This window comes from Myotis nattereri, assembly GCF_964212035.1.
Source record: "Myotis nattereri genome assembly, chromosome: 1".
NCBI classification, from domain to species: domain Eukaryota; kingdom Metazoa; phylum Chordata; class Mammalia; order Chiroptera; family Vespertilionidae; genus Myotis; species Myotis nattereri.
In genome coordinates this window covers 29694931-29722089 of record NC_138075.1, presented here as the reverse complement: position 1 = coordinate 29722089, position 27159 = coordinate 29694931, and the positions used below count along the sequence as shown (strand labels likewise).

The 27159-nt window shown below is 41.3% G+C and overlaps 1 protein-coding gene across 9 annotated transcripts in view; it reads left to right on the top strand.

Annotated features, from left to right (window-relative positions):
- Positions 1-27159, top strand: part of GPHN (gephyrin) — a 435000-nt gene that overhangs the window by 154828 nt on the left and 253013 nt on the right. For all 9 annotated transcript variants that reach the window (XM_081088057.1, XM_081088055.1, XM_081088059.1 and 6 more), the window contains exon 3: positions 13208-13265. In XM_081088057.1, coding sequence (XP_080944183.1) covers positions 13208-13265 — 58 coding nt within the window. The remainder of the gene's footprint in view (positions 1-13207; positions 13266-27159) is intronic.

The window sequence follows — 27159 nt, the reverse complement described above, 5'->3', positions numbered from 1 at the left end:
ATGCAATACTATGAGTTCTATTAACCTCTCTGTAATTAATTTGAAAGTAAAAATAAAGTATTTTACTGTTAAAAGGCATGGTTAACAAATCTTTTCTTTCTGTTAGCCCTATTGTTTATCCCATAGTGTTTGAGTTTGAGAAGGAAGAATAGGTATGTTTGCGGTGATAACAGAAACCTTTGAGAGATGATTGCTGGTTAATCCTAAAAGTAAAAATAATGATAGCCTATTCCTCCACTCTCACTCCTGAGAAACATTAGAAGAGCTGCCAGACTTTTCTACCATATAAACAACCTTCTTGTTTTTCTTTTTTAACTCAATTTTTATTTTTTATTGAAGTAATCCATTCACATATTCTGTTATAGGTGGGGAGACTTCCATGTCTACATCTGTTGCTAATGGTAGTGGGCTTCTTGAGATATCCTGAGAAAAAGAATTTTCTGAGACTCACATGTGAAGATGAGATATTGTAGAAAGCTTTATTTCTGTGGAATTAAATCTCTGAGTTGCCAAAGTCCCCTCTCCCACTGTCCCACTAAGGAAGAAGTGCCATTTTGCCTCCAGCAGGGCTAAAATCAAATCCAGTATCTGGAGTTTTTGTTGGATGTGAAGGCATAGTCCAATCTAGCATCAGGCTAGCTTAGTTTGTGTTTCCCACTGCAGCCCACCAGTCCATTGCAAGTGGGGATTGCATGGCCATGGCCATGTGGCTATGGAGGGAACATACACAGGAGGAAAGTACACAAACACACATAAACAAACTAGAGAGCCAAGAGAGCGAGCTCCTTGGTTCGGGGCGCTATGTAGCTTCTCAATTTTTCACAGGCTTACTTTACATTGGCTCCACCCCTTCTAGCTAATGATTTCTGTTCTCAGATTTGACTGACAACAAGCACCTTTCTTACATCATACCATCTTAACTGCCCTTGCGCCCATGCTCCCCTTTGTCCCTTCTATTCCCCCAGTGATCTGCAGGGTATGGGCCTGTATGAAATTCAGCATCCTGGTGAAGCTGCCCAAATGACATACTTATAATGTCTGACCTTTCTTTTGCTCCTTTCTTATTATTAACTAGAGGCCCGGGGCCCAGTGCATGAAATTCGCCCACAACTGCCCCCCCTGTCGGCCTGGTGGCCCCCAACTGCACCACCCCTGCCAGCCTGATCGCTCCTAACTGCCGCCCCCACTAGCCTGATTGCTGCTTACTGCCGGCCTGGTCATCCCCAACTGTCCCCCTTTGCCGGCCTGGTTGCCCCTAACTTCCCCCACCCCCGCTGGTCTGGTTGTCCCCAACTTGCCCCCCCACCACCGCCAGTTTAGTCACCCCTCATGGCCTCCCTGCCAGCCTGGTCACCCCATGCAGCCTGCTGTTTAGTTGTTTGGTCATCCCTCACTAACCCCCCTGCTGGCCTGGTGGCCCCACAAATCCTGCTGTTCAGTCGTTTGGTTGTTCCTCTAACCCCCCTGCCAGCCTGGTCAGAAGCAGCTATCTTGTGAGGGCGTGATGGTTAATTTGCATATTACCTCTTTATTATATAGGATAACTAATTGTAGTGGTATCACTATAAACTAAAATAATGCTAAAATAGCTCATAACAATAATAAAATCCAACTGTTTTGCCTGCTTACAGAAGCATTTTCTTTTAGTTGCTTCTTCGGACATTTGCATTATTTTATAATGTGTCCCTTGTTTTATCAATTTTAGACATGTGTTTACTTCTTTTTTTTTTTTAATTAAATCTTTATTGTTCAGATTATTACATTTGTTCCTCTTTTTTCCCCCCATAACTCCCCTCCTCCCAGTTCCCGCCCCACCCTCTGCCCTCACTCCCCACCCACTGTCCTCATCCATAGGTGTACGATTTTTGTCCAGTCTCTTCCCGCATCTCCCACACCCCTTTCCCCCCCAAGAATAGTCAGTCCATTCCCTTTCTATGTCCCTGATTCCATTATAATCACCAGTTCATTCTGTTCATCGGATTATTTATTCACTTGATTCTTAGATTCACTTGTTGATAGATGCATATTTGTTGTTCATAATTTATATCTTTACCTTTTTCTTCCTCTTCCTCTTCTTAAAGGATACCTTTCAGCATTTCATATAATCCTGGTTTGGTGGTGATGAACTCCTTTAGCTTTTCCTTATCTGTGAAGCTCTTTATCTGACCTTCAATTCTGAATGATAGCTTTGCTGGATAAAGTAATCTTGGTTGTAGGTTCTTGGTATTCATCACTTTGAATATTTCTTGCCACTCCCTTCTGGCCTGCAAAGTTTCTGTTGAGAAATCAGCTGACAGTCGTATGCGTACTCCCTTGTAGGTAACTGAGTTTCTTTCTCTTGCTGTTTTTAAGATTCTCTCTTTATCTTTTGCTCTTGGCATTTTAATGATGATGTGTCTTGGTGTGGTCCTCTTTGGATTCCTTTTGTTTGGGGTTCTCCGCGCTTCTTGGACCTGTAAGTCCATTTCTTTCACCAGGTGAGGGAAGTTTTCTGTCATTATTTCTTCAAATAGGTTTTCAATATCTTGCTCTCTCTCATCTTCTGGCACCCCTATAATTCTGATGTTGGTACGCCTGAAGCTGTCCCAGAGGCTCCTTACACTATCCTCGCATTTTTGGATTCTTTTTTCATTTTGCTTTCCGGTTGGGTGTTTTTTGCTTCCTCGCATTTCAGATCATTGACTTGATTCTTGCGCTCCTCTGTTCTGCTGTCGGGAGTCGGTATAATATTCTTTATTTCAGTCAGTGTATGCTTAATTTCTAGTTGGTTCCCCAATATAACATCGAGGGTCTCATTAGTTTTCTTGTAGATCTCATTAAGTTTATCGGCGGCTTCTAAACAGTTCTTGAGAGACCTTAAAAGTGTGGTTCTGAACTCTAGATCTTCCATTGACAATTTTGTCCTGTTTCTTTGTCTCCGCATTTTGTTATGCTTCCTTGGTGCACCCCCTAGTGGTCTTTGTTCGCAGTCTTATAGTTAAATCTTGATTGTTGTAGCTATTCCAGGGAGGGTTTGACCTCCAGGTCAAGTGGCTATGAGAATCAGCTGTGTCAGCAGTGAGAGAACTTCTGTCCTCTAGGGAGGTGCTAATCTGGCGTTTGCCTGAGGCTATCCGGCAAATGCCTCTGTGCAGGGCTTGGGCAGGGCGGGTCGCACAGGATCAACAGGGTGGGCAGGAGAGAGCAGTTATGGCGGCTCTCAGTCCTGTCCCCAGGGGCTCTGCCTCTCTGAGTCCCAGCACCTGCTGTAAAGCTCGGAGAGAAAGCTGCCCTTGCTCTGACCGAAGCCAGGCAGTCCCGCTTCTCCCGTTTGAGTCTGGGTCCCTAAAGACTCGCCCGGATCTGGAGCTCAGAGTCTGCGACTCCCTCCCGATTGAAAACGCCCACCGCGCCCTCTGCCGCCAGCCCGCTCCGCGCACTCCGCACCTCAGAATTTGACTTCAGCACTGCGCCTCCTCTGAGTGTCCGAATGCGTTTCTCTTTCCTCCTAGTTGTAGGACTTCCACTCAGCCAGCGTTCCAGTGGTTCTGGGTGATGTCCGTTCAGTCTTTTAGTTTCACTTTTGAAGTAGTTGTTCAAAGCAGCAAACTCCGGCGTTAACCTATGCCGCCATCTTGGTTCTCCCATGTGTTTACTTCTGTACTCATTTTCTATAGCTACTGTAACAAAATTATCACAAACATAAAAGCTTAAAACAAAAATTGGTTATCTTCTAATTCTAATAGTGACCCGGTGCACAGATTCATGCACACTGAAAGGAAGTTAATTAGAAGGTGGCCAGTGGGGCGAGACTGGGCGAGACAGGCCGGACACACCATGGAGCTAACCTCCCACAGTCCCTCCCCGGCATCTGCAGAATGAGCAGGGTCCCTCAAGAGGGTGGGTCACTTGGTCTGGCCTGTGAGGATCAAGCCAAAAACAGCTCTCCAACATCCCCTGAGAGGTTCCAAAGTGCAAGCAGGCACTCTGCAAAGTTGCTGTCATACAGGGTGTGGAACACAAACACAAGTATGCAGTAAACTGAATTCAGCCCAATAGTGCCCCAGCAACACCATAACCCATGGAATAGAGGCCACTGTGGCTTTGTCAGAAGGAAGTCGGACGTCCAGAAGATGTCCGGTTGACCCGGTCTAATTAGCATATTACCCTTTTATTAGAATAGACTAGAGGCCCAGTGCACAAAAATTCATGCACTCGGGCGGGGGGGTGGGGAGGGTCCCTCAGCCCGGCCTGTGCCCTCTCCCAGTCTGGGACTCCTCGGGAGATAACAACCTGCTGGCTTAGGCCTGCTCCCCAGTAGCAGAGGGCAGGCCCAATCCAAAGGTGCAGCCCCTGGTCGGGCTCAGAGCAGAGCTGATTGGGTAGTTGGGGCACCGCAACCTGACATGCACAGAGCAGGGCGGATTGGGAGGTTGCGATACCACCCTCAGACAAACTCAGGTTAGGGCCGATTGGGAGGTTGGGGCACGGCCACCTGTCACACTCAAGGCAGGGTCGATGGGGAGGTTGCGACGCCATGCCCTGTCATTCACAGAGCAGGGCCCATCAGGGGGGTTGGGGTCCGTAACCTGTCATGCACAGAGCACGGTCAATCAGGGGGTTGGGGAGCTCCCCCCTGTCACTCACAGAGTAGGGCCAATAGGGGAGTTGGGGCACCATCCCCTGTCATACATACACAGAGCAGGGCGGATCAGGGGGTTGGGGCACCGCCCTCTATCACCCACAGAGCAGGGCCGATCAGGGGTTGGGGCGCTGCCACTCTCACACTCAGGGCAGGGCCGATGGGGAGGTTATGGCTCTACCCTGTCACACACAGAGCATGCCCCTTGGGGGGTGGGGGGGGAGGTTGGGGCTCCACACCCTGTCACACACAGAGCAGGGCCGATCAGGGGGTTGGGGCGCCGCACCCTGTCACACACAGAGCCGCAGGGTGATCAGGGGGTTGAGGAGCTCCCCCCTATCAGGCACAGAGCAGCGCTGATCGGGGGGTTGGGGCGCCTTCCCCTGTCACGAACAGAGCAGGGCTGATAGGGAGGTTGTGGCCCCGCCCCCTGTCACACACAGAGCCACAGGGCGATCAGGGGGTTTGGGCGCTGCCCCCTGTCACGCTGATCCCGGTGCCGGGAGGCCTCACGGCTCCGCTGATCCCGGTGCTGGGAGGCATATTACCCTTTTACTATAGAGGATAGAGGCCTGGTGCACGGGTGGGGGCCGGCTGGTTTGCCCTGAAGGGTGTCCTGGATCAGGGTGGGGGTCCCCACTGGGGTGCCTGGCCAGCCTGGATGAGGAGATGATGGCTGTTTGAAGCTGGTCACACCCCCTTCAGGGTGGGGGTCCCCACTGGGGTGCCTGGCCAGTCTGGGTGAGGGGCTGAGGGCTGTTTTCAGGCTGGCAGGTGACTGAAGCTCCAAACTGCTCCTTTTTTCTTTTTCTTTTTTTTTATTCTGGGCCAGCTTTAGCTCTGGCTCCAGCTCTGAGGCCTCTGCTGCTGAAAGCAGGTATCTGGTTTGTTTGAGTTCTATAATTGAAACACTATATCAACTCCAGCTCTGAGATCCCAGCTGGCTCAAAGCAGGTTTGTGGGGTTTTGTTTAGGTTCTATATTTGTAACAATGTTTCAAACTGCAAGCTCAGAGGCCAGCAAGGCAGGCGGGGAACGTTGGAGTCCTCCGTCACTGAAGCAAGCAAGCCTCATGTTAGCTTCAAGCTGCCTGGCTGCTGGCTGCCATCTTGGCTGGCAGTTAATTTGCATATCACCCTGATTAGCCAATGGGAAGGGTAGCACATGTACGGCTAATTACCATGTTTCTCTTTTATTAGATAGGATTATGAGAGTTAAATGAGGAAACACATGTAAAGCGTGATGTAATGCTTAACATATGTAAATGTTCAATATACTACTAATGATAGTATTGCTGCTAATACTGTTATGTAATATATACACACACACACACACACACACACACACGCACACACACACACCAGAGGTCTGGTGCACAGATTAGTGCGCCAGTGGGGTTCCTCAGAATGGCCTGTGGGAATCGGCTGGAACTGGCAGTCCCAACACTGCCTGCCTCTCCTGCCTGCTGCTCCTGCTCATCCCGGCCCTGCTGCACCTGCCGCCGCCTCTCGGTAGGCTCGCTGCTGCTCTGTTGTGGTCTCAGGGCTGGTAGGGTCGCTGCTGCTCCGCTGTGGTCTCCAGGCTGCGGCAGCCAGCTGTGAGCTTTGCATCTGGAACCTGTCAGTCAGCTGAGTGGTGCTCCCACTGTGGGAGCGCACTGTCCACCAGGGGCCAGCTCCTGCGTTGAGCATCTGCCCCCTATTTGTCAGTGTGTGTCATAGTTACCAGTCTACCAGTCAACTGGTAGCTTAGGCTTTTATATATAGAGATATTGACTACACTCAAATAGAACTCTGCCTCAAGTGTTTTCTTGTACGATGAGGACAGTGTGTTGTAATGGAAAGAACATGAGATTTGGAATGAGTCTGCTTGGGTGCAGGAAGTATGGAATACTGATACTATGTTAATTTTATAGGTATTTTAAAACAAGCTGTGTATCATAATACCATGAAAATAGAAATGTCATTTTCAGAAATTGGTTGAAAGGTTAAAATTAATAGTTGGTAGAGTTACTATTAATTTGATTGTAGTCAGGAAATAGAAAAAAAAAAAAGATGGGTTGAAGTAAGTTTATGCTTGATTTTTAAAAATGCTCATGACTAAGTTTTCTTTAATTGCTTTTAGATTTTTTCTTTTTATTGGATTTTTTCCTGGTGCTTCTGTCAGCTTTAATCTCCTTTCTCATTCCTTTGTTTAGTATAATACAGATGCCATCCAATTTTCCTTTGTTTTTAGACACTTGACCATATGGTTATCCTACTATTTCCTACTATTTTGTCAATATACTATTCACATGCATAATGTTTATATGTCATATGTCCATATTAATCCATTAGGAATATGTTAAATCATATATTTTACCTGCCTTTTTATTAGTTTTTATATTTTTTATCCTTACCTGAGGATATGTTCTTAATTTGAGAGAGAGAAATATCAATGTGCAAGAAAAACATGGATTGGTTACATCAGTAGGCTCTTCAACAGGGGATTGAACCTATACCTCTTTGGTATATGGAATGATGCTCCAACCAACGGATCCACCTAGACAGGCTTACCTGCCTTAAAAAAAATTTTTTTTGATTTGTTGAATTATTGGGGGTGATAGCCTATATAATAAGAGAGAAACTTGTAAATTGACCATCCCTTTTCTATACTCACCAGCCAATCAGGGTGGATATGCAAATTAACCTACAAAGATGGTGGGTTAATTCATACACAGGCGCCAAGCGGAGAGCAGAAGCTGGAGAGCCGGCAGCTTGGGGGTTGTGGCTCCCTCAGTCGCTGGGCAGAGAGCAGAGCAGGAGAGCCAGAGGCTTGGGAGGCCATGGCTCCCTGGGTCGCTCCCAGCACAGGGAGCACCAGGAATTCTGGGAATAGTAGTTCTGATGACAGCCCCAGGACCGGAAGCAGAAGCCCAGAGCACGGGGAGCACCAGAAATGCTGGGAATCGTAGTTCTGGTAGCAGATGGAACTCCTAGACACTAAAGCAGTGGTTCTCAACCTTTTTAATGTCGCAACCCTTTAATACAGTTCCTCACGTTGTGATGACCCCCAATTTCATTGTTACAAGTTGGACATAATTAAAGCATAGTGATTAATCACAAAAACAATATGTAATTATATATGTGTTTTCTGATGGTCTTAGGCGACCCTGTGAAAGGGTCGTTCAACTCCCAAAGGGGTCGCGACCCACAGGTTGAGAACCGCTGCACTAGAGCAAAGTGAGCCTGGAGCAAGTTACTGTTGCGGTGGGTGATGGAGGGAAAGCAAAGGTGAGAGACATAAGTAAAGTCAGAGTGTCTAGGAAACATTAAAGGGAAGATATCCTAAAACTTCCAGGAAATCTCCACCAATGAAGGAAAGAAAAAACAATGCCTCTATTATTCTGTGAGCAACAAACCAAACTGGGTTGGGGGTCTCAGACAATTGGTTCATATGATTGCAAAGACAGACAGAAACTCCCAGATTGGAGAGGGTGCAGGTCGGGCTGAGGGACCACCCTCACCACCCTCTCCATGCACAAATCTTCGTGCACTGGGCCCTAGTTGGTTAATAAAATTGTATAGCTTTCAGCTATACAATTTTATAATACATCATCTGTATATTGTATTGTGTGTTCACCACCCCAAGTCACGTCTCTTTCCATCACCATTTATCTCTCCTTTACCCTCTTCTACCTCCTCCATCCCCCTTACCTGCCTTTTTAACAGTTGAAACCATCATCACTGGTTTAAAGCTGATGTAGGAATACTAAATTGGAAGCTTACCTTCCCGAGGTTGGGATTTCAGGAAAGGCAGTATTTGAGCTAGTGTTAGTCAACATTAATCAAAGGAAAAATAAGTTCTTTGTTGAAGTAGAGTTAAAGTTTATTATAGCAACTTTGTTTTTATCTTTCTTCTACAATTAAAATGTTATCACCATGGCATCTTTAAATCATTATTGTAACAAATTGAAACTATTTCTGTAATCTCTGACATTTATGAATAGGCATTAGACTGCTTATAATATAATTGTCTATTTTTCGAAAGGGGCTTTAAAAATTATGAAGTAATTTAAAAATTTTAACTTATAGTGGATTATATTACAGATATTTGTGTGCTCAATTTGCTTCTTTACAAAACTATGATTTCTTTGCATCCTTATTCTCTGGGTTGTCTCTATTACATAATATAAATTCAGTGATTAAAATGATGAACTCATTTTTGGCAAGGCTATAAATTGAAGTCTTAGAATTTTCAGTAGTGTTTTTGCTCTAATGTCTTACTGATACCCTAACAATTTCAACTCCTCATTGAATAGCTTTAATAATTAACAATGAAAACGTATTTTAAATGGCTACTTTAAACCTGCTACAGAGTTACGTAATTTTTCATTTTATTAACATATAGTGCTGCTCTAGTTATTTTATTATGGTCTTATTTAGTATGTCACTTATGTACCTTATATAACATGAATTAAGTTAAATTTCATTACTGTTTTCATCATTCAATCTTGACACTTTAAGTCTAGGAAATTTCAAATAAAGATCTAAACACTAACTACATCAGACTAAAAAGTTCTTGCCTAGCAAAGAAAATCACCAACAAAATGAAAATACAATCCTCTGAATGGGGGAACATATTTGCTGATACATCTGACAAGTGGATAATATCCAAAATTCAAACAATTCAATTAATAGATGGGCAAAGAACCTGAATAGACATTTCTCCAAAAGGGACATAGGGATGGCCAATAGACATATGAAAAGATGCTCAACGTCACTAATCATCAAAGAAATGCAAATTAAAACCACAATGAGATTTCATCTCATACCTCTCAGAATAGCTAACATCAGTAATTCAAAAAACAAATGTTAGCTAGAATGTAGAGAAGAGGGAATGCAAGTTGGTGCAGTCACTGTGGAAGGCAGTATGGAGTTACCTTAAAAAATTAAAGACGGAACTGCCAAAAGTTCTTTTTTTTTTTTTTTTAGGTTTGCCCAATTTAGCTAGAAAATTCTTTTTATTCTCAGATTTTTTTTTAAATTTAAATTATTGTTTAAAGTATTACGTAAGTCTCCTTTTTCCCCCAGCCATCCCCAACCCCCAGTACATGCTCTCAGCCCCCTCTCCCATGTCTGTGCCCATTGGTTATGCTCATATGCATGCATACAAGTCCTTTGGTTGATCTTTTACCCCTTTGCCCTCTGCCTTCCCTCTTAGGTTAGACAGTTTGTTTGATGCTTCTGTGTTTCTGGTTCTATCTTTGTTCATCAGTTTATGTTGTTCATTATATTCCACAAGTGAGTGAGATCATGTAATATTTATCTTTCTCTGACTGGCTTATTTCGCTTAGCATAATGCCCTCCAGTTCCATCCAGGCTGTTGCAAATGGTAAGAATTCCTTTTTTACAGCAGCTTAGCATTCCATTGTACAGATGTACCATAGATCTCTAATCCACTCATCTGCTGATGGGCACTTATGCTGTTTCCAATTCTTAGCTATGGTGAATTGTGCTACTATGAACATAGGGGAGCATATATCCTTTCTGTTTCTTGGGATATATTCCTAGAAGTGGACTGGATCAAATGGAAGTTTAACTTTTAATTTTTTGAGGAAATGCCATACTGTTTTCCACAGTGGCTGCACCAGTCTGCATACCCACCAGCAGTTCAAGAGGGTTCCTTTTTCTCCACATCTTTTCCATCACTTGTCATTTGTTGATTTGTTGATGATAGCCATTCTGACAGGTGTGAGATGGTACCTCATTGTTGTTGTGATTTGCATCTCTCGGATGATTAGTGGCTTTGAGCATGTTTTCCTTTGTCTCTTTGCCTTCTGTATGTCTTCTTCCAAAAAGTGTCTATTTAGCTCCTTTGCCCATTTTTTGATTGGATTGTTTATCTTCCTTTTGTTAAGTTGTATGAGTTCCCTATAAATTTTGGAGATTAAACCCTTATCGAAGATAACATTGGCAAATATGTTCTCCTATGTAGTGGGCTTTCTTGTTTTGTTGATGGTTTCTTTTGCTGTGCAGAAGCTTTTTGTTTTGATGTAGTCCCATTTATTTATTTTCTCCTTGGTTTTCATTGCCCCAGGAGCTGTATTCAGTAAAGATATTGCTATGGCAAATGTCTGCTATTTTGCTGCCTATGGCTTCTGAAACTAAAAGTTCATTTAAAATTAAAAATGGACTGCCTTATGACCCAGCAATTCCATTTCTGGGAATTTATCCAAAGAAACCCAAGACACTAATTCAAAAAAATGTATGCACTCCTGTGTTCATTGCAGGATTATTTACAATCACCAATATTTGGAAACAGCCCAAGTGTCCATCAGAGATGAGTGGATAAAAAAGAAGTGGTACATTTATACAATGGAACTAGAGGCCCCGTGCACGAATTCGTGCATGGGTGGGGTCCCTCGGCTTGGCTGGCGATCAACGCCTGCAGGGAGGAGGGACCCCTGGGAGGTTGGCTGGCCAGCCCCCCAATCAGGGCCTTCAGGAGGGCCGGCCGGTAAGGGGGAAGGATCGCGGGAGGTTGACTGGCCTGGGGGAGGGGCCGTGGGAGGTTGGCTGTGAGAGCACACTGACCACCAAGGGGCAGCTTCTGCTTTGACCATCTGCCCCCTGGTAGTCAGTGTGCATCATAGCGACTGGTCGACCATACATTCCAATTGTAACGGTTGTTAGGATTTTATATACATAGACACTACTTGGCCATTAAAAAAGAAGGAAATCTTACCCTTTGCAACAGCATGGATGAACTGGAGAGCATTATTCTAAGTGAAATAAGCCAGTGAGAGAAAGACAAGTACCATATGATTTCACTCCTATGTGGACTCTTATGAACAAACAAGCAAAATAGTTACAGACTCATGGATAGAGAGCAGACTGACAGTTGGCATTGAGGGAACTTGGGGGAAGAGGAGGTATTGAGTAAAAAGGAAAAAAAAAAGTAAAACTCGTAGACACAGACAAGAGTGTGGTGATTGCTAGGGGGAAGAGGGTTGAGGTAGGTAGAGGAGGGCCTGGGGGGTAAATGGTGATGGATGAAGACTTGGCTTGGGATGGTGAACACACAATACAGTGTACAGGTGATGTATTATAGAATTGTATATCTGAAACATGTATAATTTTGTTTAACCAGTGTCACCCAATAAATTAAAAAAAAACAAAAAACATTATTTCAGTATGCAAAAAAAAATTATCTGAACACTAGTTCCATTAGCAAGGATAAATGGTAACATTAATGAGTTTAAATGCAGAGCTTTCAATAAAAGATAATTTGGTTCAATTACTTTTTAGTGAAAACCAGAATATCATTTATTCATTTACATATGAGATAGGCGATATCGTCAAGTATCTAAAATACCTAGGTGTCTTATTTATGATACCTTTTTTATATTGAGTACTTATAAAGTCAAATAAACAATCATAAATTTTCTTTTTAAGCACTGAATTAGAACAGTGATAGGTAAGCACTGAATTAGAGCAGTGGTAGGAATTAAGAACCTAGAGCACCTCTCTATTAGAGATATGATAGTAGCACAATATTACCATATATGGAATTTAAAAATTTTAGTAGCACATTGTAAAAACTGAAAAGAAACAAATTAAGTTAATTTTAATAATATAGCTATTTAACTCAGTATATCCACAATGTTATTTTAGCCCATAATCAGTGTTTTCAAATTAACCTTTTTATACTAAGTATTTAAAATCTGCTATGTATTTTACACTTAATATACATCTCAATTAGCATCTTTACTTACTAGCTACTTCAGTTACGTAAGAAAATTACTGAATATTTTTGTGTCTCAATTTCTCCATTTTTATAATGAAACATTATAATGGTTAAATTAGATAATATATACTATGCCTAGCAAATGGTATTACAGAAATCTTAGCTGCTTTCCAAAAATATTTCAAACAGATGAACACGATATTTAATGACATCACTGCCTCAAGGCAAAGATTATATCTTAAGCATTAAATTTGTAACTTTAAAACACTCATCTTTTTCCATTGGACAGTTCTGGGTATACATATTTCTCTGAATCCATGTTTAAACTATTTTTAAAAGAAGCAAAGTTAATATTGGCTCATCAGTTGTGACAAATATTTTCACATTAATGCAAGATGTTAAAAGAAAACTGTGGTGTGAGAATCTGTGAAATAAATTTCTTTACTTTTCTGCTTATTTTCTCTGTAAACCTAAAACTACTGTAAAAATTAAGTCTGTTATAAAAACAAACAAACAAAAAAACCCAAACAAACATCATGTCTGCTACTGATTCTTGATATATCTCAGTTGTGACAGAATCCATCAGTAAAAGTGGCAGTTTTAGTGTCATTAAAACCATCAATCAGAGATGTTTAGTTATGGTGAAAAGTGTGATTTAATGTTTCCTCTTCCAGTAGTCATTCATTATCTACCTCTTTTTAACTAATATATGGAAAATTTAATCATAAAATGGTTGTTTTGCCTTCATGGTTATTGGGGTGGGCAATGGGCATTATTGGTGTCACTCTGATGTTAATAGTCCTGTTTTTTTTATACACTATTGCCAGTTTTGAGAATATTTTCTTCTCCTGATTTCAGGTTGGGTGGGACTATATCAGCATACAAGATAGTACCAGACGAAATAGAAGAAATCAAGGTACCGTATGGCGTTTTTCATCTCTACAAACAAAGACTTAGTATCTTGGTGGCAAGTGGGGGAAGAATTGCTTATTCTTTATGCTATTAAATCTTTGGATGTATTAGGACAACATTTTATTCCAAGTTATCCTATTTGAAATAATCCTATCTAATAAAAGACACATGGTAATTGGCGTACGACCGCTACCCTTCCCATTGGCTAATAAGGGTGATATGCAAATTAACTGCCAGCCAAGATGGCGGCCAGCAGCCAGGCAGCTTAAACTGAACATGAGGCTTGCTTGCTTCAGTGACGGAGGACTCCAACGTTCCCCGCCTGCCTTGCTGGCCTCTGAGCCTGCAGTTTGAACATTGTAACAAATATAGAAGCTAAACAAAACCCCAGAAACCAGCTTTCAGCCGGCTGGGTTCTCAGAGCTGGAGTTGATACAGAGTTTCGATTATAGAACCGAAACAAACCAGATACCTTCTTTCAGCAGCAGAGGCCTCAGAGATGGAGCCAGGCTAAAGCTGGCCAGAATAAAAAAGAAAAAAAAAGAAAAAAGGAGCAGTTTGGAGCTTCAGTCACCCGCCAGCCTGAAAACAGCCCTCAGCCCCTCACCCAGACTGGCCAGGCACCCCAGTGGGGACCCCCACCCTGAAGGGGGTGTGACCAGCTTCAAACAGCCATCATCTCCTCATCCAGGCTGGCCAGGTACCCCAGTGGGGACCCCCACCCTGATCCAGGACACCCTTCAGGGCAAACCAGCCAGCACTCACCCATGCACCAGGCCTCTATTCTATATAGTAAAAGGGTAATATGCCTCCCAGCACCGGGATCAGCGGAGCCGGGAGGCCTCCCAGCACTGGGATCAGCGTGACAGGGGGCAGCGCCCAAACCCCCTGATCGCCCTGTGGCTCTGTGTGTGACAGGGGGCGGGGCCACAACCTCCCTATCAGCCCTGCTCTGTTCGTGACAGGGGAAGGCGCCCCAACCCCCTGATTGGCCCTGCACTATGCCTGATAGGGGGGAGCTCCCCAACCCCCTGATCACCCTGCGGCTCTGTGTGTGGCAGGGTGCGGCGGCCCAACCCTCCCACCCCGCAGGCCCTACTCTGTGTGTGACAGGGTAGAGCCATAACCTCCCCATCGGCCCTGCCCTGAGTGTGAGAGTGGCTGCGCCCCAACCCCCTTATTGGCCCTGCTCTGTGTGTGATAGAGGGCGGCGCCCCAACCCCCTGATCCGCCCTGCTCTGTGTGTGATATGGGGCAGTGCGCCAACTCCCCTATAGGCCCTACTCTCTGAGTGACAGGGGGGAGCTCCTCAACCCCTGATGGGCCCTACTCTGTGCGTGACAGGGGGCAGCGCCCCAACCCCCTGATTGGCCCTGCTCTGTGCATGACCGGGGGTGGCGCCGCAACCTCCCCATCGACCCTGCCTTGAGCGTGACAGGGGGCGATGCTCCAACCCCCCAATAGGCCCTACCCTGAGCGTGACTGAGGGTGGCATTGCAACCTCCCAATCTTCCCTTCTCTGTGCATGACAGGGATCGGCACCCCAACTCCCCAATCGGCCCTGCTCTGAGCCCAACCAGGGGCTGCACCTAGGGATTGGGCCTGCCCTCTGCCACCTGGGAGCAGGGCTAAGCCAGCAGGTCATTATCTCCCGAGGGGTCCCTGACTGGGAGAGGGCACAGGCCGGGCTGAGGGACCCCTCCTCCCCCCGTGAGTGCACAAATTTTTGTGCACCGGACCTCTTGTGTGTATATATATATAGATGCATACATACACACACACACACACACACTATTAATTTTAATATGTCAGGTGTTATGTGTAGTCAACATCAGGAATTAATGCCATGATTACATTCTATCAATTAAGAAATCAGGTGTCAGCAGACTTACTCAAACTTGATATAAATTCTCAAAATAGGTGGTTGGAAGGAACCTTTGGTCTAATCCAGATCTCTCATTTTTTTAAAAAGAGAAAACAGGAATAAAGGTGAACTTGCTAAAATTAATTGTTTGAGGTCCAGTAAGTACTTCCAAAAATATAATCAGAGGTTTAAAGGGTCAGAATAACATGAACATATTACTTCTTGAGATATATATTACAAACTGTAAAAACTTTAAGTAATCAATAAATGTATATGTAAATAATTAAGCAGCATTTATATAAAGGATACAGTGTTGAAATCCATCTCTCTAAATGGTGCTCTGTCTTTTTTGCAATTATAACATGTTAAGTGATTAAGATAAACAGAGTGTCCTATGAAAGACCTAAGAGGTGCACTTGGCCATTTGTAAAAGATAATCAGCAATCTTTCCAAGAACTCAGCAAATTGGAGTTTTATACAGTTCTGTGTTCTGTGAAAGAATAAATATGAGATAATATGGCAACGGATCACAGGGTTAAAATAAAAACTGTTGAGATATAGAACTGGTAGTAGACCTTTATGCTATGTTAAGAAATTTAGATTTTACACTGAAAACTATGGGTTGCCATTATGTGATTTTAAGAAAGAAAGAAAGAAACGTAACCTGATTGGTAATTTTTTTAGGTTTTTCTGTGATGAGTGAGAAAAATAATCTCAATGAAAAGGAGGTTCCATCTATAACGAAGGAGACCAGGTTGCAGGATATAAGCACAAAATGATTAAAACCTGAGCTAAAGATGTAGCAGTAAGTCTGAAGAAAAAACTTAGATTCCAGAAATATTATATAAGTAGAATCAAAAAATACTTTATTAATTAGAAAGTATTGGAAAAATTGAGTCAGGTTTCTGGCTTAGGAAATCTTAGGAGATCCAAGAAAAGAACTAAGTTTGAGAGGAAAGAGGATATGTTTTGACTTATTTAGTTCGTCATTATATATCTGTCTCAGATAACCAAATATCCAGTAAGTGATTGGATAAGTCAGCCTGGAACCCAGAAAAAGATAATTGTATCTTTTGATTGATATTGGGGTTTGTCATTATGTAAGGTAGTTAAGGCCATGCTAATACATGCAATTACCTAAAAAATGATTTTAAAACAATCTTTATTGTTGAAAGTATTACATATGCTTCCTTTTTCCCCCCATTGACGCTTTCTAGCCCACCCCTCACCTCCTGCCCCAGGTCTTCACCACCCTATTGTCTGTGTCCATGGGTTATACATATATATGCATACAAGTTCTTTGGTTGATCTCTTCCCACCTACCCACCCTTGTAGTCTCTCTGAGATTTGACAGTCTGTTCCATGCTCCCCGCAGCTGGCCCTCCCCCCGATTGCCCCCCTAACCTTGATTGGGGGTAGGGCCTGCCATCCAACCTCCCATGTCCCCTCACCCTGGCTGGCCCAGCCCAATTGGCCCAGTTCAGGATGGGCTGGCCGGACCACCTGTGCACGAATTTGTGCACCTGCCTCTAGTGAGGTAATAATAGTGGACTGAAACCGTTGCCCTGGGGAAGGCCCATCCTAGAAACAGAGGATTAATATATTATTTTTTTAAGTTTCATTAAGTGCAAGAATTTTGCCTAATTTTTATAGTGACTTTCTCTAAAGGAGGAGTTCTTTCATTGTATTTTTTTAAATATGTTTTATTGATTTTTTACAGAGAGGAAGGGAGAGGGATAGAGAGTTAGAAATATCGATGAGAGAGAAACATCGATCAGCTGCCTCCTGCACACCCCCTACTGGGGATGTGTCCGTAACCAAGGTACATGCCCTTGACTGGAATCGAACCCGGGACCCTACAGTCCATAGGCTAACGCTCTATCCACTGAGCCAAACCGGTCAGGGCCTTTCATTGTATTTTCTGAAATTCTAGAATTATAGAGTTATTTCTCAAGAGATTTTTTTAAAAAACATGATTAATGGATGACATGTGATATGTGATTTTTCCCATCAATTACTAGTTTTATATCTCAGATATCTTCAGAGAGTTTGAGGCCTGAGGCATAAAAAATATAAAATTGATTCTTTTGTTCGAAAGTGTTAGAAGAAAAACTATTATAAATTATTTTACCAACATATGTTGGCACCATTTGCATTTTCAGCTGAAATCAGATAGTAAAATCTTTTTGCTTTGATTGGAGGAAATGGGAAACATATGTTTGTAATGTTCATTTTAGTTGGATAATATCTGAGTAATTTTAAATTATTTAAATGTGCAATTGAATTTATATTTGAACTATACTGTCTATAATATACCATATATAAAGATATATGTATGTAAAGTTTTACTATTCAAAAGGTATGATTGATTGATGAAACATAATTCAATTTTTGTCAGATATAGCAATCTTTCACAATGTTTCTGGTACCAGAAATCATTTAGTTCATACATAGTTTGACTTAAGCATACATTTATTTATTACAAAAAATCATCTCGCCGAAACCGGTTTGGCTCAGTGGATAGAGCGTCAGCCTGCGGACTGAGAGGTCCCGGGTTCGATTCCGGTCAAGGGCATGTACCTGGGTTGCAGGCACATCCCCGGTGGGGGATGTGCAGGAGGCAGCTGATCAATGTTTCTCTCTCATTGATGTTTCTAACTCTCTCTATCTCTCTCCCTTCCTCTCTGTGAAAAATCAATAAAATATATTAAAAAAAAAAAAAATCATCTCATAGTGAATGGATGCTAGGCCAAAGGCTTAAAGGATAAAGAGTGCCTATCTTCCTGGCCCAATCACAATAATCTCTTCTACCTAATATCTTTGCTTTTATTTAGATTTATCACTCGTGCACACACATTCCTAAATATTATAATTTATTTGTGCTTCTGTTTGCATTTTATATAAAGTGAATCACATTGTATGTAAACTTTTGTGCTTTCTTCTTTTGCTCAACACTGAGATTCATCCATGTCATTGTCAATAGCTAAGTTTCTTTCTTCTTCTTTTATTTTGGCCATAATATACCTCATTGTGTCACAAATTATTGAAAACTACCAATGATGGACATTCAGCTTATTTCCATTTACAGTTATTATGAAAAATTAATTATAAAACTCTTATATAGCATCCTTTGTAAGAGTTTCTCTAAGGTATATACTAAAGAAAGGAATTTCTGTTTTTTTAAGTAATGTGTATTTTCAACTTTTCTGAATGAAATCACTGTTTTCTAAGGTAGTCATGCTAATTTATACTACCAACTTGGGTATATTTATTTTAAAGAGAAATATTTAAATATTAACTCTTTAATCTATCTGAAATTTATCTTGGTATAAATTTTTATTTATTTAGATATGGGATGACTTACAGTTATAGCCCAATTTATGGGAAAACCTATCCCCCTCCCCTCCAGTTTGAATTGTCTCATTTATCATATACTAACGTTTCATATGCCAAGACAAAAACATGCACATACATAAGCCTCTTTTTTTCTGAATTTTTGTTTCCTTGATCTATTTATCTGTTTGTTTTTTGCTGGCACAATACTTGAGTGGCAGGGGTTAGGGAGGGTGGTGGCACCAGAAGGAAGTGGCACAACACTTTTCAAGTGCTGAAAAAAAGAACTGTTACCAAAAAGTGTATGTCTAGTGAAATTACTCTTTAGGAATGAATGGGAAATAAGGACATACTCAGACCAAAGAAAACTGAAGGAATTTGTCACTAGAAAACGTACCCTGAAAGAATAGCTAAATGAATTTTATAGAGGAAGGAAATAACTTCAGAAAGAAAGAAGAACAAAATAGGTAAATATAGTAGACTATATTTTTAAAATTATTTTCTTAACACATTTCGTACTGCATAGAAATCTCTAAGACATACTCTAGGGACTGCACGTTTTTGGGCAAACTCCACGTTAGTTAAATCATCATAACTACAGATCATAATGCACTTTAGGTGTTGATTTTCAATAATTATAACATTTTTCTTTACAAAAACAATTAACAATTAAAGCTCCTAGTACTTTTTTAACGTATGGTACTGCGTAAAACATTTTCCTCTATGAAGAGGGACCAAACAAAATTTACGTAAGTATCTAGATTCGCTCCTTTTTCCATGGGCGGCACAAACTGCAGGCTCTCATAGGAAATTTTTTCTTTCCACTCGCTGGAATACACGTAGGTTCATGCTGCTTCATATCACCTGACAACCTTTTGGGTGGATCTTTACGAGGTGCTCTCCTTGCATCCCCAGGGGAAGGGCTGGACAGATTTGTCTCTGGTTCCAGAGAGCCTTCATTATTGTCATCCGTTATCCAGTCTCTCGCCACCGATAGCAGAAACTGTTTATACTTCACTTTTGCTTGTGGATTGAGGACGTTGTATACTCTAAATAAATTGAAAAGTCCACAGTTTATAAGGTACAGCACTACTTTTTTTGTCCATTTCATCGTTTTCCTTAGAAAGGAACAACACGAAAGGAAGTGTATCAGTTTCGTTTGTTTCCTTCCTTTTTCTGAGAGAGGGCATTTCTAAAAGCGCCAGGAACTTGAAGACGAAGACTATTCGAATGACCAAAATACAATGTAACTGCAATGCTTTATGGGTTCGTGCAATTATATAGTTTTTCGTAGATTGACCTGCACGGTTTCCACCAATGAGATCGCTTCATTCAATGTGGACAAGACAGTGTGTTGACAGCTAAGGTCCATAACAGATGGCACATGAAAAACGAGAAAACTCGTGAGCGGTCCTTAACAGATGGCACGCGAAACACGAGAAAGCTCGTGAGCGGTACGAAAGGTGTTAAGTCACATTCGAAGGTTGAAACAAAAATTATAACACCATATAATGTGGTATATTATATACTATATGGAGTAAATAATAAAGTCATATTTAAAATATGGGAGGGTAAAGGTGCCTAAATGAAAGCAAAGTTTCTGTATTTCACTTGAAATGATAAAATGTCAATATCAGTAGACAGTGATAAATTTCATCTATATATTGTAATACTCAGAGCAAGTATACAAAACAATATACACAAAAATATTATAAAATAAGATTAAATACTGAAAAAATTTTCAAGTAGTTCACAATAAGGTATGAAGAAACAGGAATGAGAAACAGAAGACATAAACAGATTTAAGTCCTACCATTTTAGTAATTGCCTTGAATATAAGTAATCTAAATATACAATTAAAAGAAAAATTGATATAATGGATTTTTAGAAATGATCCAACATATGCTATTCTCAAAAATGATTTCAAAAACAGTGACACAGCCCTAACCGGTTTGGCTCAGTGGATAGAGCGTTGGCCTACAGACTGAAGGGTCCCAGGTCTGATTCTGGTCAAGGGCATATACCTTGGTTGGGGGCTGTGCAGGTGGTACTGATCGATGTTTCTCTCTCATTGATGTTTCTAACTCTCTATCCCTCTCCCTTCCTCTCTGTAAAAAAAAAAAAAATCAATAAAATATATATTTAAAAAAATATCTCAAAACAATGACACAGGTAGGTTGAAAGTAAAAGGACAGAAAAAGATATAACATGAAAATATCAATTTTTAGAGAAAAGGAAAATTCTCAGGGCAATAACCCATGTTTCTTCTTCAAGAAGTTAAGGAAGAGGAGCCAGATATAGTCAAAACCAGAAGACAGAAAATACTTAAAAATTGGAATAAATGAAATTGAAAATAGGAACACAGTAGGGGAAAATCCATGAAATAAAAAGCTGGTTCTTTTAAAAACTCAATAACATTGATAAACATCTTACTAGACTAACAAATTTAAAGAAAAAAGACACAGTCATCAATATCAGGATTGAACAAACAATATTACAACCATTAAAAGGATAATTAGAGAATACTATGAAAAATTCTATATCCATAACTTAAATTGCTTAGAAAAAATTGAACGATTCCTAAAACCTCACAAATTACAAAAAATAACCAAAAAGACATAGACAATCTATATAGTCTTAAAACCTGAAATACAACCTTTAAAAAAATATCCAGGCCCAGATGGTTTTACTGGAGAATTGTTCTGAATGAGGGTAACCTGGGTCCATCATCACAATAGTATGGGAATACCACACTGTGATGAGGATTTAGTAACCATAATTACTTCACAGAATACCAAGGATTTGCTCCTATGAGATGGAATCTCACAGGAGCAAGTTCAGAACTTGGCAGAATATTTAGCACATACTAAATACAGAATAAATGGGTACTTTTCTTATTTTCAATATTATTTATGTCACAGTTACACTAAGTATGGATATTCTCCACAACCTTAATCACCTTAAACAACCCAAATAGAGTCAGAGTTCATGGTAATCTTTTTATCTCTAGCTCTGAAAGGCTAATAATTGAAATGTCATATTTTTTTATTTATTGATTTGAGAGAGAGGAGAGGTAAACAGAGAGATAGACAGACATTGATTTGCAGTTCCACTCATTTATGCATTCATTGTTTGATTCTTGTATGTGCCCTGACTGGAAATTGAACTCTCAACATTGATATGTGGGGACAATGCTCTAACCAACTGAGCTACCTGGCTAGGATATTTTAAAAGAAAGACAAATGGGAAAACAGAGTAATTTATAGAGCTAAATGGATTTAAGAGATATGTCTTTTGACCTTTTTATCCTATTTTTCCCTAAAGACCTTCTCTGAGCTTAAGAGCCAGATTTCATGCATATTTGTACTCTTCAGTGATCCTATGTAATAAAAACCTCATATGCTAAGTGTCCAGTTGGCCATTCAACCAATCAAAGCATAATATGCTAATGATATGCTAAGGTTGTTCAACTGCTCACTATGACATGCACTGACCACCAGGGGGCAGATGTTCTGATCAGTAGGTTAGCTTGCTACTGGGTTTCGGCCTATTGGGACTGAGCAAGATGGGCCAGACATACCCTGGAGTCCTCACATGGTCCCTCCCCAGCTGGCCAACCTCCCTCATCCCCCCTAGCCCCCAATCGTGCACTGGTGGGGTCCCTCAGTCTGGCCTGCACCCTCTCGCAACCCAAGCTGAGGGACCCCCCCCCCCCCCCGCCCCGAGTACACAAATTTCATGCACCGGGCCTCTGGTCTTATATAATAGGTGACCTAAACAAATGGTGGTGTTTCTACTAACATTATATATCCTTCTAAGACTGACTGGACCTCTGAAGAGGAATTTGGAATAAATAATTAAAACCATGTAATAGGAAATAAAACACATTATCTCAAGATGACTCTAATAGGAATCCTTAAGAGATGCAGTTTCAGGCTTTCTCCAATCAATCAAGTATCTGCTACCTAGGAAAAAGCGAATAGATGAAATATGGAGAACAAACAAACAAAACCTCTCATCAAAATTCCTGTGCTAAGTGAAATAAGCCAGGCAGTGAAAGAAAAATACCACATGATCTCACTCATTTATCGATAATAAAGAGTATTATAACCTGATGAACAAAAAGATAGATACAGAGGCAGAGAAGCATCAAACAGACTGTCAAATTACAGCAGGAAGGCTGGGGAGTGTTGGGGAGGGGGGGGGGGGGCGGTAAGAGATCAACCAAAGGACTTGTATGCATGTATATAAGCATAACCAATGGACACAAGACACTGCAGTATTTGACATTACATAATTAATATAATAGAATTTAATCATTCACATTATTTTTTAAAAATATATTTTATTGATTTTTTACAGAGAGGAAGGGAGAGGGATAAAGAGTTAGAAACATTGATGAGAGAGAAACATCGACCAGTTGCCTCCTGCACACTCCCCACCGGGAATGTGCCCACAACCAAAGTACATGCCCTTGGGCCAGAATCGAACCTGGGACCATTCAGTCCACAGGCCAACACTCTATCCACTCAGCCAAACCGGTTAGGGCCACATTATTTAAAATATCTTATAAGTAGTATATACAGTATTTGACATTTTTATTACTTGAGGTTTAAATGGATAGAATTAAACTGAAATTGGTCCGTGGATTAAGTATCAGACCACTTAAATAAAAGAACAGCTCTATTTTCTTGGAAGTAGAAAGCCTAAAATGGCACCTTGGTGTTGACATTTTTTGTGGGTGTGAGAGAATAACAAATAATAATTTAAAATGCAACAAAATCTTAGTTTTGAGATCTTCTCTGGGCAGGAAGTGTCTTAAGGAAATTTATACAGGATATGTAAACTTATGACTAACAAAATATAAATAGCCAGAAAAAGAGGAGGAGGCAAAGGTGCTAAGAAAGTAATTTTATCTGTATTGTTTAGTTGCATTACCAACCACCATATAACCTAGTGACTTAAAACAACAATGATTTATTATTTCTCACAAATCTGTGGGGTTGCTGAGTGTATCTTCTTCTGGTCTTACCTGGAAGTCACTCATGTGGCAGAAATAATTTGTCACCTCAGCTAGGGCTGGAGAATTTAGGATGACCTCACTTAAATGTCTGGGACATTTGGTGCTGTCTGTTCTGCTACACCTTTCTCTCCACATGGTCTTTCATCATTACATTATTTAGCTTGGTCTGGCTTTCATGGTGAAAGAAGATTACCAAAATAGTGAAGGCAGAACTGTGAAGCCTTTTGAGACCTGGGATTCAGAACACACACACCATGATTTCTGCCCCATTCTATTGGTCAAAGTCACAAGTCCTGCCAAGATGCAAATGTTATGGGAATAGACTCCACCTCTCGACAGGAGAATTTATAAAGACTACATGGCCATATTTAATCTACCACAGTAGTATATGCATAATTGTAGAGGACAAAATTTTTTTCTGAGCTGGCTGAAAATGAGGGAAAATGAGGCACTAGGGTACTAAATATCAGAATGAACAAATAACAAAAAATTAAATTTTTAAAAGTTTTTTTATTTTTTAATACATGCAAATTATAAATACTATCAAAACACAAAAAAGAAGTAAAAAAAGAAATGTATTTCAAATCTACCCAAAAATAACCATTATTAAGATTAGTTGTAAAACATACCAACATCTTTCTATGCCTATATTATAGATAGTAGACTGGATGGATGCTTGAGTGAAAGACATAGCTAAACAAAATTAGAATAATTCCCTAAAGTTAATATTGAATAGCATTTTATTTCATTTAAACAGAAGAAAAAGAAAGGGAATAAAAGCATATTACAAGAGATGTAATGTACTAAACAGACATCTCTCTAAAGTTAAAATAGAGAAAATAATTCATAGGTTATAGTCATATTTGTAACTATCTTTTTAAACCTCAGGCAAAATTGGTTGAATCACTGCTTCTGATAAGAATATGAGCAGTGTTAGTTTCTTCTACCTGTCCTCCGATTATCTTCAAATTTTGATAATAATATGATTATTAAAAAAACAAAAACCCGAAAACCTGAGTGAATAGTATCCAGTCCTCAAACTGAGCTTATTTCACAGACCATTACCTAGATGTTGGAAGAAAGACAAAGTCAACCTGGACTATATAAGATCTGGACAGATTTGGCACAGAGAAAATGGAGGAAGTAAGAAACCAGAGACAATATATCTTTGTTGGAATGTTTTGCTTTTCTCTCTGAGATTTTATTAAATGTCCAATACTAAAGTCTTTCTGTCTAGATAATAGTTTAATTCATTAGTATGTGGGGGGTATCATTAGGTTTCAGATTAGTGTCCCGTTTCAGTGTGCGTTTGTCCCGGGAATCTCATATTGATCATAGAGTCAGCCCTTGCTTTATTTGTTTCACCTAGCAGTTGCTTACAAGATTAAAAAGACGAGTCTCTCAGAGTTTGCATCTCTTTTTTTAATTTTTAAATTTTTATTGTTGAGAGTATTACATCTGTCCCCCATTCCCCCCCACTACTCCCCTTCAACCAATTCCTGCCCCTCCTCAGGCCTTCACCACTCTATTGTCTGAGTCCAGAGGTAATGCAGATCCTATATAATAAAAGGCTAATATGCAAATAGACCAAACAGCGGAACAACCCAACAACTGGTCGCTATGATGTGCGCTGACCACCAGGGGGTGCGCATGGAACATGGCGGGCATCGGCAGCAGGCAGCAGAGCGCGGAACATGGTGGGCATCGACTGCGGCGGGATGGTGGAGCGGGTGAGCGGGGGTGCCAGACCAAGGTGAGGCGCCGGTTGCTGTCATCAGGTCGAGCCTCTGGTCGTTATTGAAAATTCTTTGTTCCCATGTGCCATGGTCCTGCCCGGTGCTTGCACCTACTGCTGGCGCTGGCCCTGCTTGCACCCACTGCCGGCGCCTGGTGCCAGCCCCTATTGCTCGGCGCCATCAGCAGGTGTGAGCGGCAGCTGCTGACCCCTATTGCCCCTGTGGGTTTCTCCACCTCCCCCTGCTCCTGAGGGGTGATTGGGTTAGCAGCTGCTGCTCGCACCCGTTGCTGGTGCCAGCCCCAATTGCTCCATGCCATCAGCAGGTGCAAGCGGGACCGGCGCTGTCAGCACGTGGGAGTGGCGGCGGGGGGAGCGGGGCTGCCAGCAGACAGGTGACCAGGGGCCATTGTGGGAGGAGCCAGGTGGGGGTACGGAGAATGGGCCAAGACCCACCCCTGTGCCCACTGCAGACTCGCAGCCCACAGTTCCTTTCGAGGTGCATGAATTCGTGCACTGGGCCCCTAGTATGCATATAAGATCTTTGGTTAATCTCTTCCTGTTCACACCCCCACCTCCCTTCCCTCTGAGCTTCATCAATCATCTGTTCCATGTTTCCATTCCTCTGGTTATATTTTATTCATCAGTTCATTTTGTTCATTAGATTCCTTGTTCATTTATTTTGATTTTTAGATTCAGTTGTATTTATTGCCATTTTATTGTTCATATTGTTTATCTTTTTTTCTTCTTCTTTTCTTCTTTCTCTTCTTAAAGAATACCCTTCAACATTTCATGTAATACTGGTTTGATGGTGATGAACTCCTTTACCTTCTTCTTACCTGTGAAGCTCTTTATCTGACCTTCAATTCGAAATGGTAGCTTTGCTGAGTAGAGTAATCTTGGTTGTAGGTCCTTGCTATGCATCACTTTGATTATTTCTTGCCACTTCCTTCTAGCTTGCAAAGCTTCTGTTGAGAAATCAGTTGACAGTCATGTGGGTACTTCCTTGTAGCTAACTGCTTTTCTCTTGCTGTTTTTAAGATTCTCTCATTGTCTCTCTTGTCATTTTCATTTTGTTGTGTCTTGGTGTGACTCTCTTTGGGTTCTTCTTGATTGGGACTCTGCGCTTCCTGGGCTTGTAAAATCTATTTCTTTCATCAGGTAGGGGAAGTTTTCTGCCATTATTTCTTCAAATAAGTTTTCAATATTCTGCTCTCTCTTTTTCTTTTGGCACCCCCAAAATGCAAATGTTGGTACTCATATTTGTCCCAGAGGCTTCTTATACTATCTTCATATTTTGGATTCTTTTTTTTTTTCTCTTCTGATTGGGGTGTTTTTTGCTTCCTCATGTTCCAAATCATTGATTTGATTCTTGGAATCCCCTACTGTACTGTTGAATCCCAGTAAAAATTAGTCTTTATTTCAGTTAGTGTATGCTTAATTTCTGACTGTTCTTTTTTCATGTCTTTGAAATTCTCACTAAGTCCCTTGAAGCTCTCATTAAGATCCTTGAGCAACCTTATAACCATTGTTTTGAACTCTGTATCCCATAGTTTGCTTGCTTCCATTTCATTTAGTTTGTTTTCTGGAGATTTCTTCTGTTCTTTCCTTTCTGACATATTATTTTGTCTCCCGTTTTGGCTGCTTCCCTGTGTTTGTTTTTATATATAAGGTAGAGATGCTGTGTCTCCTGGAATTGGTAGAGTGGCCTTATGTATTAGGTGTCCTATAGAACCCAGTGGCTCAGCCTCCCCAGTCACCTGAACTAGACACTCTACGTGCACCCCTGTGTTGACTGTGTGCACACTCTTGTGGTTCAGCCTTGATTGCTGTTGGTGTCACTGGGAGGAGTTGACCTCTAGGCCAATTAGGTGTGAGGACTAGCCATGACTATAGTGGAAGAGCTGCTGTGCAGGAGACAACCCTATGGAGCAGGACTTGCT